At 40.2% G+C, this 21,507-nt stretch overlaps 2 protein-coding genes across 5 annotated transcripts in view; one reads left to right on the forward strand and one right to left on the reverse strand.

Moving 5' to 3' along the window:
- The window catches only part of fancc (FA complementation group C), a 122,961-nt gene extending 113,569 nt beyond the window's left edge, over window positions 1-9,392 (forward strand). The window contains exon 17 of the transcript XR_009821730.1: window positions 8,880-9,392. The gene's annotated coding sequence lies outside the window, so the exon portion shown is untranslated. The remainder of the gene's footprint in view (window positions 1-8,879) is intronic.
- The window catches only part of aopep (aminopeptidase O (putative)), a 203,733-nt gene that overhangs the window by 26,573 nt on the left and 155,653 nt on the right, over window positions 1-21,507 (reverse strand). For all 4 annotated transcript variants that reach the window (XR_009821729.1, XM_062025735.1, XM_062025734.1 and 1 more), the window contains one exon: window positions 2,425-2,541. Coding sequence is in view for 3 of the 4 variants with exons in the window: in XM_062025735.1 (XP_061881719.1) it covers window positions 2,425-2,541 (117 nt within the window). In the remaining variant the exon portion in view is untranslated. The remainder of the gene's footprint in view (window positions 1-2,424; window positions 2,542-21,507) is intronic.

The following is a 21,507-nucleotide window of genomic DNA, read 5'->3' on the forward strand; positions in this document are numbered from 1 at the left end:
TTGTCCCTCAAAAACAAGAGTGCTCTGGAATATAGAGGATCTTTGACTAGCATTTTGCCATTAATCTTCTGTTATATAGAGCATTTGATTGTTTGATTCGAGTGTTTTTGCAGTAGTTGCTTAAAAACAATACAGCACTCTTGTCATATAGAGGATCTTTGACCGGTGTTTTTGCATTAGGTTGTGTGTGCGTCAAAAAGGTTAAGAACCCCTGATATAGATGATCTTTGATGAGCTATTTTGCAGTAGATCCTCATAAACAGCAGTTCTCCATCACTTAGAGGATATTTGACCAGTGTTTTTGCAACATATCCGTAAAAACTTCAGTGCGTCTGTTATATAGAGGATCTTTGACTTGTGTTTTTGCATTACGTCGCTAAACACAGCAGAGAGCCCCAGTCACATAGAGGATCTTTGAGTAGCGTTTTTGCAGAGCGCTCTTGTTATAACGCATCTTTAATGAATGTTTTTGCTATAGGTGCTCAAAAACAATACAGTGCTCTTGTCCTATCGAGGATCTATACCTCGCATGTTTGCAGTAGCTCATTTTTGCTGTTGTCCCTCAAAAACAAGAGTGCTCTGGAATATAGAAGATCTTTGACTAGCATTTTTCCACTAATCTTCTGTTTTATAGAGCATTTGATTGTTTGATTCGAGTGTTTTTGCGGTAGTTGCTTAAAAACAATACAGCACTCTTGTCATATAGAGGATCTTTGACCGGTGTTTTTGCATTAGGTTGTGTGTGCGTCAAAAAGGTTAAGAACCCCTGATATAGATGATCTTTGATGAGCTATTTTGCAGTAGCTCCTCATAAACAGCAGTTGTCCATCACATAGAGGATATTTGACCAGTGTTTTTGCATTACATCCGTAAAAACTGCAGTGCGTCTGTCATATAGAGGATCTTTGACTTGTGTTTTTGCATTACGTCGCTAAACACAGCAGAGTGCCCCAGTCACATAGAGGATCTTTGACTAGCGTTTTTGCAGTGCGCTCTTGTTATAACGCATCTTTAATGAATGTTTTTGCTATAGGTGCTCAAAAACAATACAGTGCTCTTGTCCTATCGAGGATCTATACCTAGCATGTTTGCAGTAGCTCATTTTTGCTGTTGTCCCTCAAAAACAAGAGTGCTCTGGAATATAGAGGATCTTTGACTAGCATTTTGCCATTAATCTTCTGTTATATAGAGCATTTGATTGTTTGATTCAAGTGTTTTTGCAGTAGTTGCTTAAAAACAATACAGCACTCTTGTCATATAGAGGATCTTTGACCGGTGTTTTTGCATTAGGTTGTGTGTGCGTCAAAAAGGTTAAGAACCCCTGATATAGATGATCATTGATGAGCTATTTTGCAGTAGATCCTCATAAACAGCAGTTCTCCATCACTTAGAGGATATTTGACCAGTGTTTTTGCAACATATCCGTAAAAACTTCAGTGCGTCTGTCATATAGAGGATCTTTGACTTGTGTTTTTGCATTACGTCGCTAAACACAGCAGAGAGCCCCAGTCACATAGAGGATCTTTGAGTAGCGTTTTTGCAGAGCGCTCTTGTTATAACGCATCTTTAATGAATGTTTTTGCTATAGGTGCTCAAAAACAATACAGTGCTCTTGTCCTATCGAGGATCTATACCTAGCATGTTTGCAGTAGCTCATTTTTGCTGTTGTCCCTCAAAAACAAGAGTGCTCTGGAATATAGAGGATCTTTGACTAGCATTTTGCCATTAATCTTGTGTTATATAGAGCATTTGATTGTTTGATTCGAGTGTTTTTGCAGTAGTTGCTTAAAAACAATACAGCACTCTTGTCATATAGAGGATCTTTGACCGGTGTTTTTGCATTAGGTTGTGTGTGCGTCAAAAAGGTTAAGAACCCCTGATATAGATGATCTTTGATGAGCTATTTTGCAGTAGATCCTCATAAACAGCAGTTCTCCATCACTTAGAGGATATTTGACCAGTGTTTTTGCAACATATCCGTAAAAACTTCAGTGCGTCTGTCATATAGAGGATCTTTGACTTGTGTTTTTGCATTACGTCGCTAAACACAGCAGAGAGCCCCAGTCACATAGAGGATCTTTGAGTAGCGTTTTTGCAGAGCGCTCTTGTTATAACGCATCTTTAATGAATGTTTTTGCTATAGGTGCTCAAAAACAATACAGTGCTCTTGTCCTATCGAGGATCTATACCTAGCATGTTTGCAGTAGCTCATTTTTGCTGTTGTCCCTCAAAAACAAGAGTGCTCTGGAATATAGAGGATCTTTGACTAGCATTTTGCCATTAATCTTCTGTTATATAGAGCATTTGATTGTTTGATTCGAGTGTTTTTGCAGTGGTTGCTTAAAAACAATACAGCACTCTTGTCATATAGAGAATCTTTGACCGGTGTTTTTGCATTAGGTTGTGTGTGCGTGCGTGTCTTGCCTCAGCGTCTTGGTTCTGCAAGTGGTAGGCTCGAGCCAGAGTGCGCATCGTCGACAAGCTCAGCTCCGTTTCTTCCAAAAGGAGCTCCAAAAGCAGCACGAGTTGCTCCGATGTCATCTGGAGACACAAACAATGCATTGTATTAAAAAGAAAGTCATCTTCAAAATATGTGCACAAACGTCAGATGAATGGCTTCGTCTTCACCTGCAACAAATGACTGAAGTCATCAGAATGATGCTTATTGCATTTCTGCAGTCACTCGCGCACACATTTCCTGGAAGTGTTTCATTTTGCGTGCGGCGCTCGGAGAGAACACATCGATATCAGTCAATTAAAGCCATGCTTCAAAGCCAAGAAGCATGAAAATAATAAAACTGAGCTGAGGCTGTGATTAAATAAAAATGGTAAACTGAGCACATCCTTTCCAACGGGGAAATATTAGAGGAAAAAAAAGGGAGGAGCGATGCAGTGAGAACGGAAGAAACAAGAAAGCAATAAAAGTGTTTAATGAAGCTGTGGGAGCAAGTCGACAAAATGCTTCTGCTAAAAACAGCTCCAATAGATCTAAACTGCTGCCAGGAAAGGTGCGATTGTGTTATTTGGTAGATGGACCTGAAGGCAACAAGCTATTTTCTTCTGATGACAAACGCCATCAGGGACGCTGTCAAGTCAGCTGTGAATTGAACAGATTATTCCGAGGATGGATGTGGGCAGCGAGAGTGATTGTGCTTCCTCCAGGGACAGTTGTGCCCAGCCTTGCCTGCTCTTCTTCTTATTCTTCAACAGAGAACGTTCTACACTCCCAGCCACACCTTCCTCCCGTCTGGGACGCAATTAATGACTGGAGGTTCCACAGAGGCTAATGTGAAAATAGGTATGAAGTGTTAGAGTGAATCACACTGAGGGAGCTATGGGAGCAAACAGCCAGTGAGGCGTCAGGAAGTAGCTGCTATGGTGTGACATCTCGGCATAGGTTCATTTATACATCCGTTTCACACATCCATCTATCCATCCATGTGCATCCATCTTTACACTCATTCACAGCAGCATCCACCATTACAAAAAACTTTCTTCCTTCTATCACTTCATTTCTTCCATCTACCGTATTTTTCGGAGTATAAGTCGCTCCGGAGTATAAGTCGCACCGGCCGAAAATGCATAATAAAGAAGGAAAAAAACATATATAAGTCGCACTGGAGTATAAGTCTAATTTTTGGGGGAAATTTATTTGATAAAACCCAACACCAAGAATAGACATTTGAAAGGCAATTTAAAATAAACAAAGAATAGTGAACAACAGGCTGAATAAGTGTACGTTATATGAGGCATAAATAACCAACTGAGAACGTGCCTGGTATGTTAACGTAACATATTATGGTAAGAGTCATTCAAATAACTATAACATATAGAACATGCTATACTTTTACCAAACAATCTGTCACTCCTAATCGCTAAATCCCATGAAATCTTATACGTCTAGTCTCTTACGTGAATGAGCTAAATAATATTATTTGATATTTTACGGTAATGTGTTAATAATTTCACACATAAGTCGCTCCAGAGTATAAGTCGCACCCCTGGCCAAACTATGAAAAAAACTGCGATTTATAATCCGAAAAATATGGTACATTCATCCAATAAAATCCATCTTTTAAAAAAAAAAAACAGCATTCATCCATCTCATCATTTTGTTTCCGTGCACTCCTGAGTCTCATTTGCAAGTATGCATTCATTTCTGTTTGTTTTAAATAAGTTTCCTTAGTCGGGACTCAGGAAGTAGTCTTTGCCATTAAGTTGAATGTGCCAGTCGTGTCTTCTGTTGAGCCCTACAAAGTGTTTAAACTGTAAGTATTGTACTTATTACACACCAGCAGTTGGATTTTTAATGTGCATCTTAGTTGTAGTTTTTATTACCAAATTTGGGGGTGTTACATCACAGGAGCATGTCAATGGTATATTCAATATAAATCAGCATCGTGCTAACGCATTTTGAAGAGTGTAGTTCTGTACTTCGAGTGCTTTCCATCGGGCATACTTGATCTGTCGGTGTGGAAAATTGCAACATTATATGGAGGCAATCCAGCTGAGTTTGTTATGACTGCTTGTTTACTGCTTGCAACCTGACATGACATCAAATGCAACAATTATTTCCAATATGGAATCGCTTGATTGTACGTGAATCAGAATCCGGAACCTATAAAAGTACCAAATTCGGTACCCATCTGTAATTTTGCCATTTCTTTCATCAATTATTCCCTTGAACCACACAATTCATCCATCCACCAACTATCTTTTCATCCACCTTTTCAATATGCAGCCAATCAGCTCCTGCAATCTTCAACCATTAAAATAACTTTCTTCCATCCACTCCGCTTCTTCAATCCGTCACTGAATGCCTGGATTCATCAATCCATCCCATGACCACCTATTGCACCACCAAGCCATTGCATCATCCCTTCATTCGTGCAGTTAACCTAGTTATCAACAATATATTCCTCTGGAATTCACCCCTTCAAAAAAAAACATAATTCCATCCTACCATTTATTTCATCCATCACCCCAGTCATTGAAGCGACCATTCATCCCAATTTCACCTGTCCTTCCCTTCTTTTGCCCATCCGTTGATTCCACAAATCCTTTCTTTTGCCCATCGATTCTGCCACCCGTCCATTACTTCAATCCGCCCACTTCGCCTGTCTAACAACCATTTATCACTCTAACAACGAGTTATTCATCTAATAACCACCACCTCCTTATATGTAACCAAGAACCCCCATCATCCAACAACAACACATTCCTCGTGCACCATTCCTACAGTACCTAACTGCTAGTGATCCACCCATCTCTTCCTTCACTCAGCAAATCATACATTTCACCCATCATCCTTTGATCCACACATCAATCCACCACAGGAAACACCTAACCATTAACCAGTAAGTTTCCCACATGTAGCTGTCGCCACTTAAGGAATGACGGCCAGACGTAAGCACAGTTAGTGAGGAGCATATAACAGGAAAAAGTAGTATCCAGTCCTCAGTCTTTACCCTAAGCCTCCATATTGTGAAGACGGAGGGCCTGATTTACTAGGATCCAAACACCATGCGGTTAACAGCGTGTGAAATCGATAAAATAGCGTGTACTATTGGTGGCCGTGTTGTGTGCAATTTACTAAAACTGTGTTCAATTGAAAAGTGGTTATTTAAATGAGGATTTTGCGTGTACTATATAGGGCATTCATGTTATCATCATGTGGCGTTTTGCTCTGTTTTCAAACATGCAGAAGACATGTACCACTTTTTAATGGGCATTTTAGAAGCAGTCCTGCGTTACATCTACAATGACATAAAACATTTTCAACAGCTAAAATTGCAGGCTGCACGTTACTCTGCATACCTAAAGACGTTTGTTTTCATACAAGAAATATTTTAATATTTAATCTATGTGGGGAAAAAACAAAGTTCATAAAAAAAAATACTAAAGGACACCAAAACACATCAATTAAATTTGCTTTAATCAGCCCCTTAACTCCTCTAGCAGCTATAAGATTATAAAATGATGTTGCTGAACATACGATATGTCTAATATTTCTTTATTTCTGACCATCCAAAAATGTTGACACACGGAGGATTCTCAGCAAGAGCACTGATCCTGCACCCGTCTGTGAAACTGTCAGTTTGCTACATAAAACGCAAAATAGTTCTCACAAAACGGTGATGAGCGTTGATAAATCACATTGCACGTGTTAAGTAATCATATTTGCATTTTCTCCTTCCAGTGGGAATTTTAATGATCAGCATGTAGTTTGCATATTAATGAAGACAGAGGCGCAAAATGAATTACACGCCTTATTCCGCCCACTTAACAGACGCAATCTACTTTGCACAATAACTGTAAATATTGAAAGGGTAAAATAAAACACATTTTTGGGTGTAATAATAGATGATACAATTAATTGGAAATCTTATGTAAAAAAATATACAACATAAAGTAGCAAGAAACACGTCAATAATGAATAAAGCAAAATATGTTCTAGACCAAAAATTACTTCATATTCTTTACTGCTCACTAATGTTAGTGTGTGTGTGACAATCATTGGTACTTTAACTTTAACTTTAACTTTACCATATCTGAGTTATTGTGTAGAAACAACTACAAATGTGCACTTCATTGACTAACTGTGTTACAAAAAAGATCAATTAGAATAATACAAAATGTTGGATATAGAGAACATACAAACCTTTTATTTATTAAATCACAATTATTGCAATTTAACGATTTGGTGCATTTGCAAACAGCTAAAATGATGTACAAAGCAAACTATAACCTGCTACCCAAGAATGTACAACAATTCTTCTCAACAAAAGAGGAGAAATATAACCTTAGAGGAAAATCTCATTTAAAACATTTATATGCTCGTACAACACTTAAAACCTTTAGCATATCAGTATGTGGAATGAAATTATGGAACGGATTAACCAAAGAAATCAAACTAAGCACCAATATGATTCAGTTTAAGAAACTGTTCACACTACAAGTGTTCACAAAGTACACAGAACAAGAATTATGATGAACATCTTGAACCCATTTTTTCCTTCTTTTTTTTTATTGAGACAAAGATTATTTATGTATTTAATATTTGTTTGCTCGCTATAGTATATTATTTATTTATTATTTATGTGTTCACTGTTCTGTTACAGAGAACAAGGGAATAGGATAAAATTGCTGCTTCTTCCTACTCCTTTTCGGACGTGCTGTAATGAAACAACTGGAATTGTGTGACGCATTTACATTGTATCGTATGCATGTTCGAAATCAACTGAAACTGAACTGAACATAGTAGATCAGCTTTGCGTGTGCTATCAGGGTTTGCACGTGTTTTAGTACACGCAAACCTTTAGTAAATCAGGCCCCGAGTGCTCTCTGAAGTGAAGCCCGCCATCTCTGTAGGGCTTCTCAGGGACCCACCCATGATCTCTCTCACCCTCTCCCTTTGTGAAAAGTCCATAGCAATAACCCCCCCCTACCACACACACACACACTGCTTCACCAACTGTGAGGTCCTGGTGTGCCTCTATACACACGTGCTTCCAATCAATACGCTTTTGCCATTGTCTTCATAACAACTCTTTAAAAAACTATTAACTATTTTTTTCCTACTGAATACGACGTTGCAGCATATCATACCTTCTCACATAGAAGTGCACTCAGACGGATTTGTGATTTATAGTTTATTAGCATTGCGTGCGTGTGTGTGTGACATAGAGAAAGCAATTAGAGGGGGAAAGGTGAACTCTACTGCTGAGTGCTCACTTATTAATGAGAGCCGGTAGAATGGCAAACAAGCACTTACCAGCAGCAACACAAACGCATGCATCGACACGACTTGTTTACAGGCAGGAAGCGTTCAATTCCTGAAGCATCGGACGTAAAAACACACAACATTTTCAAACTCCCTCTATCAGGCACATAACGCTGCAAACAACAAATATGCATGCCTTAATGTGAAATGGACCGGTCAAAAAAAATAAAAAAGAGCGCGCGTGTGTGTGGGCGTATGGGACCTGGGGAATAAGCTAAACTAGCCTCATAGCATGTTTATGCAACCCAGAATGAAGACGATCTCTTGGCCTTTGTTTACAGAGCCGTAAAAAAAACAACATTACAACCTCGTCGGCTTTCCCAATGCTTCATTTTCCGAGAGACAGTCTACAGTGATTTCAAGAGGGGTCGTCCAAAGAAAACATTTTAAATCGGTTTCCCTCGCCAACAATTTGTCACCGTCTCCATGGCGACCGCAGCGAGTTGTTGTTCTGGCGTGTACAGTAAATAGCAGTAATGACCTGAGCCTGAATCCTACATTCCATCGCTGTCTTGTCAAGAGGCCATATTTGTAGATCACAGGTGTCAGGTAACCACTGTTCAAATGTGTGACATCTCAGGATTTACAGGGCTATTCCTGGGCTGACATTAAAGCCAACTAAGCAAAGCAAGGTCTAGTATACCTGCTTTGAAAGGAGAGACAAAAAAGGCAACAAAAGAAAGGCTGACTATGAAATCTATAAAAATGACTGCACACAGAACATTATGCCATTGGCACCTTTGAAAGGTGTACAGAGGTGTTGCTAATGCTTTCTTCCCCCCTCCCGCCATGCCTCCTCCTACTACTACCACCGCCCCGAGGGAGAGTATGCTGCTTGTTCAGTCGTACCGCATTAAAGGGGTCGGAGACGTTGAATAACAGTGACATTATAAAACCGAACTGTGATTTCTGAGAGGCCATTGACTTGTGTGTGTACGTGTGCGCGTGTGTGTGCGTGCGATGCCATTCTGCCGCTTGGCTGCTTTTTATTTCTGTCTGACCGCAGGCTTGTAAAAAGCCATTTTGGCTCCAGCGGCTAAAGACCTCAGCCTACTTGTCAGGTACTAAGGTTTCACTCTTTTATCCTCCCTTACAGTAAATCCAGCCCTTTTTATCCTCCCCTGCTGACCCTGTCTCCATGACGGCCTGACCTCCGTCGACAAGCCCGCTTCTCGTCGCTCTTGCCTTTCAAACCGGACCATTGTTCGGCCCCCTTCTCTGATTTAAAGCCACAAACATCCATCAGCCTTTAACAGCGATGGCGGTCTCGAGTCTTGACGAGGAGCAGTGCGCCAGGCAGCTGTTGGGATTTGGGTGCGGACCGTGACAGCGTAAGTGGCATCACAAACACTTGCACTTTTAATTAGTCTGGAAGTGCTCCATACAGCTGCTCAGAATAGAAATGTGGAGGGGCAGATGGTAAGGAAGACTTTTAAGCCAAACAATGTACAGTAAAGCATGGAGTCCATACCTCAAATAATCATGTCTGATCATGAAACATCCAGTGGTTACACATTGGCGAGATGACGCTTTCTTCGCAGAGTAGCTTGTGTGAGAGAGTTTAATAAAACAAAATTTAAAAAAAGGTGCAGTGGCAATGATGTAAACCTATAAATATTAAGTCTATAAATATGGTAAGTGGCCAGCGAGCAAAATAAAATTCCCCAGACTGTGGGGATATGATACTGCAATCTTTTTGTCCAAAGAGACGCTATAAACAAAGAGGCTCGCTGACATCGCAGGATTTGCAAACCCATTTTCAGGTAATGGGATAGCAGAAAGGTTATCTGCGAGTCGCATGCTTACCGATGCTACCGTCGACTCCAACGACGTTGCACCTGCTGCGGCAAGGTGATGATCGCACAAATAGTTCTGGTCACAGGCCGATGACTCGGGGTGATGACCATCAGCCGCCAACGATGTGTGATCTAATTGTTACAAGCACTCCGTCTCGGGCTGAACCATTCCTTCAAAACTTCTATACGCAATAATGTGATCGCTAAAGCTGCAGGGTTTTTTTTTGCAGCGCCGTGTTGTGTTATGTAGTTTACACATACCGTATTTTTCGGAGTATAAGTCGCACCGGCCGAAAATGCATAATAAAGAAGGAAAAAAACATATATAAGTCGCACTGGAGTATAAGTCGCAATTTTTGGGGAAATTTATTTGATAAAACCCAACACCAAGAATAGACATTTGAAAGGCAATTTAAAATAAATAAAGAATAGTGAACAACCGGCTGAATAAATGTACGTTATATGACGCATAAATAACCAACTGAGAATGTGCCTGGTATGTTAACGTAACATATTATGGTAAGAGTCATTCAAATAACATACGTTTACCAAACAATCTGTCACTCCTAATCGCTAAATCCCATGAAATCTTATACGTCTAGTCTCTTACGTGAATGAGCTAAATAATATTATTTTATATTTTACGGTAATGTGTTAATAATTTCACACATAAGTCGCTCCTGAGTATAAGTCGCACCCCCGGCCAAACTATGAAAAAAACTGTGACTTATAGTCTGAAAAATACGGTACATGCCATCACCCTACTAATACTGCCTTGATTAGTCCAGTAAGACGACATCATCAAAAATTAGTAATTTCACTGTTGACCGCCTATCAATTTTCTGTCTCAAAATTGGTAGCGACAAACAGCAACAAGCCACAATGAACATGTCTTCAAAGTCATGTAGCAGCCTGACAAAGGTGGCAAGCTGGTGCAGCTAAGATGTGTCCAAAAGTTAAAGTTCAAATTAAAGCACCACTGATAGTCACACACACACTATCAATCAATCAATCAAAGTTTATTTACCGTATTTTTCGGACTATAAGTCGCAGTTTTTTTTCATAGTTTGGCCTGCGACTTATACTCAGGAGCGACTTATGTGTGAAATTATTAACACATTACCGTAAAATATCAAATAATATTATTTAGCTCATTCGCGTAAGAGACTAGACGTATAAGATTTCATGGGATTTAGCGATTAGGAGTGACAGATTGTTTGGTAAACGTATAGCATGTTCTATATGTTATAGTTATTTGAATGACTCTTACCATAATATGTTACGTTAACATACCAGGCACGTTCTCAGTTGGTTATTTATGCCTCATATAACGTACACTTATTCAGCCTGTTGTTCACTATTATTTATGTATTTTAAATTGCCTTTCAAATGTCTATTCTTGGTGTTGGGTTTTATCAAATAAATTTCCCCAAAAAATGCGACTTATACTCCTGTGCGACTTATATATGTTTTTTTTCCTTCTTTATTATGCATTTTCGGCCGGTGCGACTTATACTCCGAAAAATGCGGTATATAGCCCTAAATCACGACTGTCTCAAAGGGCTGCACAAGCCACAATGACGTCCTCGGCTCAGATCCCACCTCGGGCAAGGAAAAACTCAACCCAATGGGATACAATGAGAAACCTTGGAGGGGGCCGCAGATGTGCGGAATGTAGAGAGTGAATAATACAACAGCCTTACTTCACTGAGTGAACACATCCAGAAAGCGTTTATGACGCGATACTTTATTGTATACATTGCAATAACTGCAGGTGGTCAGTTAATGGGTACCGTATTTTTCGGACTATAAGTCGCTCCGGAGTATAAGTCGCACCGGCCGAAAATGCATAATTAAGGAGGGAAAAAACATATATAAGTCGCACTGGAGAATAAGTCTCATTTTTTGGGGAAATTTATTTGATAAAACCCAACACCAAGAATAGACATTTGAAAGGCAATTCAAAATAAATAAAGAATAGTGAACAACAGGCTGAATAAGTGTACGTTATATGACGCATAAATAACCAACTGAGGATGTGCCTGGTATGTTAACGTAACATATTATGGTAAGAGTCATTCAAATAACTATAACATATAGAACATGCTATACCTTTACTAAACAATCTGTCACTCCTAATCGCTAAATCCCATGAAATCTTATACGTCTAGTCTCTTACGTGAATGAGCTAAATAATATTATTTGATATTTTACGGTAATGTGTTAATCATTTCACACATAAGTTGCTCCTGAGTATAAGTCGCACTCCCGGCCAAACTATGAAAAAAACTGCGACTTTTAGTCCGAAATATACGGTAAATGCGTTATACTCGCATAGCGCTTTTCTACCTTCAAGGTACTCAAAGCGCATTGACACTATTTCCACATTCACACACTGATGGCGGGAGCTGCCACGCTAACCACGACCCATCAGGAGCAAGGTTGAAGTGTCTTGCTCAAGAACACAACGGACGTGACTAGGTTGGTGGAAGCTGGGGATCGAACCAGGAACCCTCAGGTTGCTGGCACGGCCACTACCTCATCAGTGACGTTGAAGAATGTATTCGCATGTTTCTTGTTAACAAATACATTTGGAAGCAGTTGCATTAGAATACTAGCTTTTATTGATTTAACAATATGTTATTTTCTGGCATTGCACTGAAAATCATGAATCGCAATATCTCCAAGAAATATCGCAATTAGATATTTTCCGGAAATAGTTTATCCCTATCTGCTTTGAGCAAAAGAGTTGGATCTATTTGCGTGAGATTTATTAAACCTTACAGCAAGAACAACAGCAAGCTGCGATCAATGCCTCATCGACGTGTTGTTTGGACTCAAACGTGCACAGGAACGCTGGCCACCATAAATAAACATAATGGGGGAACAAATATTTAAAAGTCACACTGCATGCCAATCAACTCGTTCTGTTTGGATAACAAACAACTGCATGTGATTCATTTTAATCATTCCAACCCACACAGCTGATAAAAAGGGTTTGGTAAAGGGCGTAGAAACAAAAGGCAGTGGACAAAGGATTGTTTGTGACAACAAGCAGAAGAATCGAGTACTTGGAGTAGCGCTAGTTTGACACCCATTTTCTTTGTCCAGTTCTGATAAAACTGCTGCTATACCATACACCAGATTCCTGCACAGGTCCAATTTGATATATGCAGAATTTATCCAAGGTATAACCATTGATTAGGCCTGGGCAAAATAACATCTCATATTTTTTTTCACTAAAAAATTGATTTCCGATTTTTTTCCCTACTTTTTAAAGAAACCAATGAATACAAATGACACACTTAATTCAAAACAAGTTTTTCTTTTAATTAATCAAGGACTAGCAGTTTGAAATGACACCGCATTCAAATAATGATGTTCTTTTTAGACCAGATACAGATTGCACTTTTTATGGTATAAAGTTTAAAGAACTACATTTATCATTTTCAAAGCACTAAATTAAGAGCTTCCTCTGGGAAGCAAAACCTCTGTCATGACTAAATTACTTCTGTAAACAGAAACGTAGCATTGCAAATTGCATGCAAATAAACATTGGGAATAATAAAGTGCAAACCTAAAACATCTGTCTTCAGTAAAACACTGTATTATACATTAAATGCAAATAAATAATCAAGTAAACATTGAGAGGACTATACTCTAGTCATGTGACTGGTGCACTCTGCTGTGTTTAGGGACGTAATGCAAAAACACAAGTCAAAGATCCTCTATATGACAGACGCACTGCAGTTTTTACGGATGTAATGCAAAAACACTAGTCAAAGATCTTCTATGTGATGGAGAACTGCTGTTTATGAGGAGCTACTGCAAAATAGCTAATCAAAGATCATCTATATCAGGGGTTCTTAAACTTTTTGACCTAAGGGCCCAACTTGTCCACTACAGAGGGGCCCTAGGCCAACTCAGATATTAACAGTGGAATAGTAGTCTTACTCTTTATTTGAATTGTATTCAATAATTATATCTAACCTACTGACAGTTTACTTGTCAAATGATATGAAACCAGGTGTTAATCACATGTTGACTCTAAGCAACATTTTTTTTATTTAGCACATAAACCTTAGGCTTAGGTCAGGCTGATTAGAAAAATAAGTACTAATCAAATACAAGCTGCTGTTTATCCGGAGTTTGTTTGTTGTTTCAGTCTTGTTCACCTCGTAAAGAGTTGCATTTCCACAACTCGCCTGGAGGCTTTGGTTTAAAATGCAGAAATACGTTTTTGTTTGTTCTGCTGCTAACTTTTTTTCAAACAAACTTTGCAGGGTGTAGTCATGTGTTCCACACCTGTTGCAGCCAATCTAAACTACTGACAACTTTTCTTTTCTTTGGAACAAACGTCTCGCTCACGTAAGTATTAGCCAGGTTTTGCTTGGTGTGTGAATCTTAGCTAAGGAAATAATTGGAGGATGGAAGTTACAGAAGCTCTTGGGGGTAAAGAATATGCCAGAGCAGGAGGAGAAAAAAGTGATTTTTTATTTTTCAAATAGTCTGCAACAAAAAAAAATTGAATTTATTGATGATACATCGCCCAGGCCTACTTTTGATTACTGAAAAGTTAAATTCGGACTCCACCTGACCGTCAACAATCAGACATTAGCTGCCCTGTTACTCCGTCTGTCTGAAAACACTAAACCTGAAATGCACTGCATAAACAAAACGTCCATTTTTCAAAATAAAATGTATTAGCCCGTTGAAATCATAAACAATCACAAATAAGTCATGTATCTTTTAAGAAACTGTTCCTAAACTGTACGATATCCATCGGAGGACTCCCCGCTAATATCTTTAGAGGCCGGCAGTTTCGTTTTTCGTCACCTTAAACATTACCTCACTTCACAACAATATATATTCATTGTAATCATCTTTTCTTCTCTATCTTTATTGTTGTTTTTTATCCAATTTGATTTTATTGTTTTGATTTTGTACGGTGTCCTTGAGTGCCCAGAAAGGCGCCTAATAAATAAAATGTATTGTTATTTATTATTACTACTATATATTCACTGCTTGTCTTACTAACATACTTGCCAACCCTCCAGATTTTTCCAGGAGACTCCCGAATTTCAGTGCCCTTCCTGAAAATCTCCCGGGGCAACCATTCTCCCGAATTTCTCCCGATTTTCACCCGGACAACAATATTAAGGGCGTGCCGTGATGGCACTGCCTTTAGCGTCCTCTACAACCTGTCGACGCGTCCGCTTTTTCACCATACAAACAGCGTGCCGGCCCAGTCACATGTTGTATGCGGCTTCTGCATACACACGAAAGTGACTGCAAGACATATTTGATCAATAGCCATACAGGTCACACTGAGGGTGGACGTATAAACAACTTTAACATCGTTACAAATATGCGCCACACTGTGAACCCACACCAAACAAGAATGACAAACACATCGGAAGAACATCCGCACCGTAACACAACATAAACACAACAGAACAAATACCCAGAATCCCTTGCATCCCTAACTCTTCCGGGCTACAATATACTCCCCCCCCCCCCCCCCCCCCAATCTCCCGAATTCGAAGGTCTCAAGGTTGGCAAGTATGCTTACTAATGTGACTCCCATAAACCCATAGTAATTTTAAACCATGCTGGAGTAGAAAAACGGTACACAAAGCTGTGTTTCCACATTGTCCTATTTCCTGTGTTGTACTCATCTAGCACATGAAACGCTCAACACGCATGTGGTTTTAAAAGGTTTTCAGTTCCTACTCTAAACAAATGACCAAAAGGACAGTGTTTTAGTTAAAAACAGCTTTGTGTAATCTCCTGGGGTCTGGCCACCCAGACTATCATTAGTCAGATGCTTGCAAAGACAGTGTTCTGTATTCTTGGCTCCCATGCAGGCTTACTGAAGGGATGAGCCTTCCTAGCACATGCAGGACATGTGCTGGTATCACACGGATTGCTAAATCTCCACTAGTTCCCACAGTCCGTGCCCGTGAGAGTGTCAACCATTGCTTGTTGGTCTAAGGAGTGCCCCCCGATATTCACGGTGTACAAGTTCACAGGTTTAGACCAACGTGGGGTCACCCGGAGGCTGCAAGTCAGAGGGGTTAAGCTAAAAGAAACATCGCAGTGGGCTTTGCCGTGGGGAAAGACCACTTCTAAACACACACGCACACAAGAGATACCAGCATGTGTGCAGCATCAGATAACTTTCCATCATCGTTTCAACGCTTGGCTCTTTCTTTGTGCAGCTGTTGTTTGGTAAAATGATACTTTCCTGCAATTTGGTCGCCCTGATCGAGAAGGCAATTAGCATGTTTTCCTCTCCTGACTCAATCATCCACACACACACACACACACACACACACACACACACACCTCCAGAACCAGGGGGAGTTTAATTAATCTCCAGCACTCTTTGAAATCCACGAATGTATCCATCCTTGGGGGATGCCTCCCTTAGCCTCCAGTCACTCGCTGCCTATTTCCCCACTTTGTTGCTTTGTCAACAGAGACACAAGCAACTCCCCGACGAGCCTCACATCTTTTTTTACACCTTCATCCCAGTTTAGCCACCCCAATTCCCCTGCAGGATGAGGGAAGGGTTTTGTTCTGTTTAGTCTAGGAAGTGTCGTTTTCACTCCTCAGCTTCTCTGTGAAGGTGTAAAAAAAAGACCTCTTAGGTGCCGGCCGAGCAGCACGAATCACAACCAGCGATTGAAACGTGAGTCTCGGTAGCGGCTGCCGGGTGTTTGCTTTGAAAAGGAGAAGATTTGAAAACAAAAGGGTTGCTGTTTGGCAGTTGGGCGGGGGAGACAAAACGAGATGTATTTTGTTCAACATCCAAACATTTGAGAAAGTGATGGTGGCTGTTTGAACACAGGATATTTGTATCAGTCCAGCAACCAACAAAAAAATCAGTGACTGACGCCATTTTCTCGCAATGGTCTTCACCCTCCCGTAATGGAGGTAGTTTCCTTCCAACATCCATCCTAAAGCAATCTTTCCGTAATTTGTGGAAACTCTAAATCCTTAATTCAGTTATCTCACTTAAAGGCCTACTGAAATGAAATTTTCTTATTTAAACGGGGATATCAGATCCATTCTATGTGTCATACTTGATCGTTTCGCGATATTGCCATATTTTGGCTGAAAGGATTTAGTAGAGAACATCGACGATAAAGTTCGCAACTTTTGGTCGCTGATAAAAAAAAGTCTTGCCTGTACCGGAAGTAGCGTGACGTCACAGGTTGAAAGGCTCCTCACATTTCCCCATTGTTTACACCAGCAGCGAGAGCGATTCGGACCGAGAAAGCGACGATTACCCCATTAATTTGAGCGAGGATGAAAGATTCGTGGATGAGGAACGTGAGAGTGAAGGATTAGAGTGCAGTGCAGGACGTATCTTTTTTCGCTCTGACCGTAACTTAGGTACAAGGGCTCATTGGATTCCACACTTTCTCCTTTTTCTATTGTGGATCGCGGATTTGTATTTTAAACCACCTCGGATACTATATCCTCTTCAAAATGAGAGTCGAGAACGCGAAATGGACATTCACAGAGACTTTTTTATCTCCACGACAATACATCGGCGAAGCACTTTAGCTACGGAGCTAACGTGATAGCATCGTGCTTAACTGCATATAGAAACAGACAAAATAAGCCCCTGACTGGAAGGATGGACAGAAGATCTACAATACTACTATTACTATTAAACCCTGGACCTGTAACCACACGGTTAATGCTGGCGAAGCCTAGCAATCCTGTTGCTAACGACGCCATTGAAGCTAACTTAGCTACGGGACCTCGACAGAGCTATGCTAAAAACATTAGCTCTCCACCTACGCCAGCTCTCATCTGCTCATCACGACCCGTGCTCACCTGCGTTCCAGCGATCGACGGCGCGACGAAGGACTTCACCACGACGATCGGTGCGGTCGGCAGCCCGGAGACGGAGGAAGTCAAGGTGAGGACAGTGGCGCGGCAGCGGGCATTGTAGCTTTCGACGACACCCGGGCCGCCATCAGAGTCAGCAAGAAACATATATTTCCCCAAAGTTACGTACGTGACATGCACATAGCGCCACGCACGTACGGGCAAGCGATCAAGTGTTTGGAAGCCAAAGCTGTACTCACGGTAACGCGTCTGCTATCCAACTCAAAGTCCTCCTGGTTGTGTTGCTGTAGCCAGCCGCTAATACACCGATCCCAGCTACAGCTTTCTTCTTTGCAGTCTCCATTGTTCATTGAACAAATTACAAAAGATTCACCAACACAGATGTCCAGAATACTGTGGAATTTAGCGATGAAAACAGACGATTTAAGCTGGCGACCGTGCTATTCCAAAATGTCTCCTTCAACCCTTGACGTCACGCGCAAACGTCATCATACCAAGACGTTTTCAAACAGAAGTTTCCCGGGAAATTTAAAATTGCACTTTATAAGTTAACCCGGCCGTATTGGCATGTGTTGCAATGTTAAGATTCCATCATTGATATATAAACGATCAGACTGCGTGGTCGGTAGTAGTGGGTTTCAGTAGGCCTTTAACTGCCCAACACCCTTAACAAATCAGGTGCTGAAGTATGAAATGTGACTACGGCTGAAAATAGAAGCACTCCCAGATTTAATTTCCTCATGTCATTTGTTCTGGCCCCATCCCGTGGAGGAGACGTGGTTAAATATCATCCCCGAAGGGTGAAAAAGAAACATGGGTAACCTTTAGCCGCGGTGCAGTTTCCTTCGAGGAGTCGAAGATAAATATTTGCACTGGCGGGGCGCTGCTCTTGATAATTCCTGAGGTTAATAGGGCATGGAAGGGGGGAGGCTACATCAAGTTGGATGTTCAGGACCTGCTACCGAGCAAAAAAACAACTACAGACAGAGCAGAAAAGGAACATGGGAATTGGGTGTGGTGGCCATCGACAGGCGAGCACTCTCGATTGGGGATTTTGGAGGGGCTTTTGTCGGGGGATTGAAGGAAGATACTGAGCCGGGAACGAAAGGTGAGACAAAAGACGGCATGACTTGCAACAAGAGGAGGGAGTGGCAGCGGCGGGAGGGAAGAGGAGACAGCAGGAAGACGCCAGCCAGAACCAATGAGCAGAAAGGTCACGTTGAGGAAAACACACTGTACATTTGCTTTGTGTCTGAAGAGGTGCACAGAATGGACGCCATGAACCCACGCCTCGCACACTCCGATCGAACCAATGGCCGAGAGAACAACAAAAGCAAGATAATGGGAAAACAGGCGGAGAGAAAGTCCGAATGTGTTGTTGACGCTACATTGAAACTCCCGGGGAAGACAATCCTTCTGTCTATTTGCTGTGATAAGCCCACATCCAGCCTCACGTCACATGATATCCCAGACAAGCTGAAGCTGCCTGCCTGCGGTACTGCTTTTTGGCAACAACTCAATGGTTTTTTTCACGAGTCGCCCTGCCTGTCGAACTAGATCCCAGATTACGCCAGACTTTGGATGGAGCGAGACAATAATTCCATGTTGTCATCCCTTGGCAGAGTGAATTACTGCTTCTTTGTGGAAGACATTTATCATCGCTACAGTTTTTCGACTCTCCACGCCCCGAAGGTTGGAAAGTTGGGAATTTAACCCAAGATATCATATAAAATATACTTTTGAAGTCACAAAACTTCAGAGTTCAAACCACCCAGATGTGACACCACTGGCTAGTACTTTTTTTGCAACAACAATCTGTACTAACCCCAATACCATATTCAACGCCGCTGAATAGACTGTAAGACAAAACCTCTTTGTAACACCAGTAATATCTAATATAAATAACAATGACAATAATAATAAAGGACGTTTCCAGTATCAATAAAATAACGCCTGGTAGATTGCAAAAAAACAAAAAAAACGATCATACTATCATAATACTTAGCTGCTTAACAGTTGTTTGATTACTCGGAGTCAAGAAGTTGTTTGGCAGTACTCGTTATTTTACATCTGTATGCATCTCTAGACAGCGAATGTAAGACGGACAACCAGTTTTTTTTTTCCCAGAATGTTCGTGTTGTATTTCAAAAGACGAACGTTTATAACAGTGGTTAACTTTTAGGATGGACGCATTTTGACCCTGGAACTGAAGATTTACATTTCTATCCGAACAGAATCGGTGTTGACAGTATATGAGTTGCTTCTAGAATATTTCAGTGGTTTGCAGCTAGTTTATAGGATAGACACACTTTGACCCTAAGACTGAATATTTTCATTTCTATTATTTCCTATGCAGAAAAATAGCAAAAGGGGCTAAGTGTTGTAAGTTTTAGATAGATAGATAGTACTTTATTGATTCCTTCAGGAGAGTTCCCTCAGGAACATTACAATTCCAGCAGCAGTGTACAAAATTGAGATCGAATTTAAAAAGTAAATAATGGGGGTATAAATGGAAACAAAATAGAAAAATATTACAATAGAATAAAAATAAAAATCAACAATGAGAATAAAAATATAACAGTAAAATAAGAATATAACCAGAGAAGGCCTATTTTTGCACTGTTTTACTTAAAACTGGCAACAGGAGTGGGAGGGACACGTGTCCCCGGGGTTCTGAAGCCCCTGGTCGGCTTCTGCAGCCCCAGGACTTAGTCCCAGAAAAATTTTGGGGCGTTAAAACCAGCAGCTACCGGCCAAATGAGACACTAATATGGGCTATTTCAAAATCCAAACAAAATCAACAAGATACCAGTATTGCAAAATGTATCAGATTCTGTATTTATATGAGTTGTTTGTAGAATATTTCACTTTTAATTTAGTTTGCAGGTAACTTTTAGGATGGACGCAGTTTGACCCTAGAACTGAATATTTCCATTTGTATTATTTCTTATGTGGAAAAATTGTTTCCAAATCCGAACAAAATCAGAACTGATCAGATTTGGGGTTTATTTAAATATTCTTTGTTTAATCTGGTTTGCAAGTAACATAACATATCATATCATCTGGTATCCCTTTTCAATAAATTAAGAAGAAAAAAAAGAAAAATGACATTTACATGAATTTTATATTTTTTCTATATTATTTATTTTTTATATTGATACTATTAGCAAAAAAAAGTTTGACATTTTTGGGTTTTCCTTTCTTTTTTGTACTTTTTTAGTTTCATTAAGTTACATACCGTATTTTTCGGACTATAAGTCGCAGTTTTTTTCATAGTTTGGCCGGGGGTGTGACTTATACTCAGGAGCGACTTATGTGTGAAATTATTAACACATTACCGTAAAATATCAAATAATATTGTTTAGCTTATTCACGTAAGAGACTAGACGTATAAGATTTCATGGGATTTAGCGATTAGGAGTGACAGATTGTTTAGTAAAGGTATAGCATGTTCTATATGTTATAGTTATTTGAATGACTCTTACCATAATATGTTACGTTAACATACCAGGCACGTTCTCAGTTGGTTATTTATGCGTCATATAACGTACACTTATTCAGCCTGTTGTTCAATATTCTTTATTTATTTTAAATTGCCTTTCAAATGTCTATTCTTGGTGTTGGGTTTTATCAAATAAATTTCCCCCAAAAATGCGACTTATACTCCAGTGCAACTTATATGTTTTTTTCCTTCTTTATTATGCATTTTCGGCAGGTGCGACTTATACTCCGGAGCGACTTATACTCCGAAAAAATACGGTGTATATATATTCTCCTGAGAACCAGTAACCTCTGCATGCTTTTAGTATTAAATTCATAACAGAGAATTGATCGAATCATACCCACAGCCTACATTATTTTCTCCACATTGCTATTGGTGATTGGTTTTACGTGCACGAACTCCCGTCGTCATCATCTTTGTAAAAAGTAGCATACAGCTGACATCACTTATGCATGCAAGTGCGCGCCTTTTGACGAAACTAATTGCTTTAGGGCCGTCTGAGGGCCCCGTCGGCTCCCCGGTCGTTAGCAAGACCTGCAGATGTTTTAGCGCTTAGCACG

Source organism: Entelurus aequoreus, linkage group LG17 (assembly GCF_033978785.1).
Source record: "Entelurus aequoreus isolate RoL-2023_Sb linkage group LG17, RoL_Eaeq_v1.1, whole genome shotgun sequence".
NCBI lineage: Eukaryota > Metazoa > Chordata > Actinopteri > Syngnathiformes > Syngnathidae > Entelurus > Entelurus aequoreus.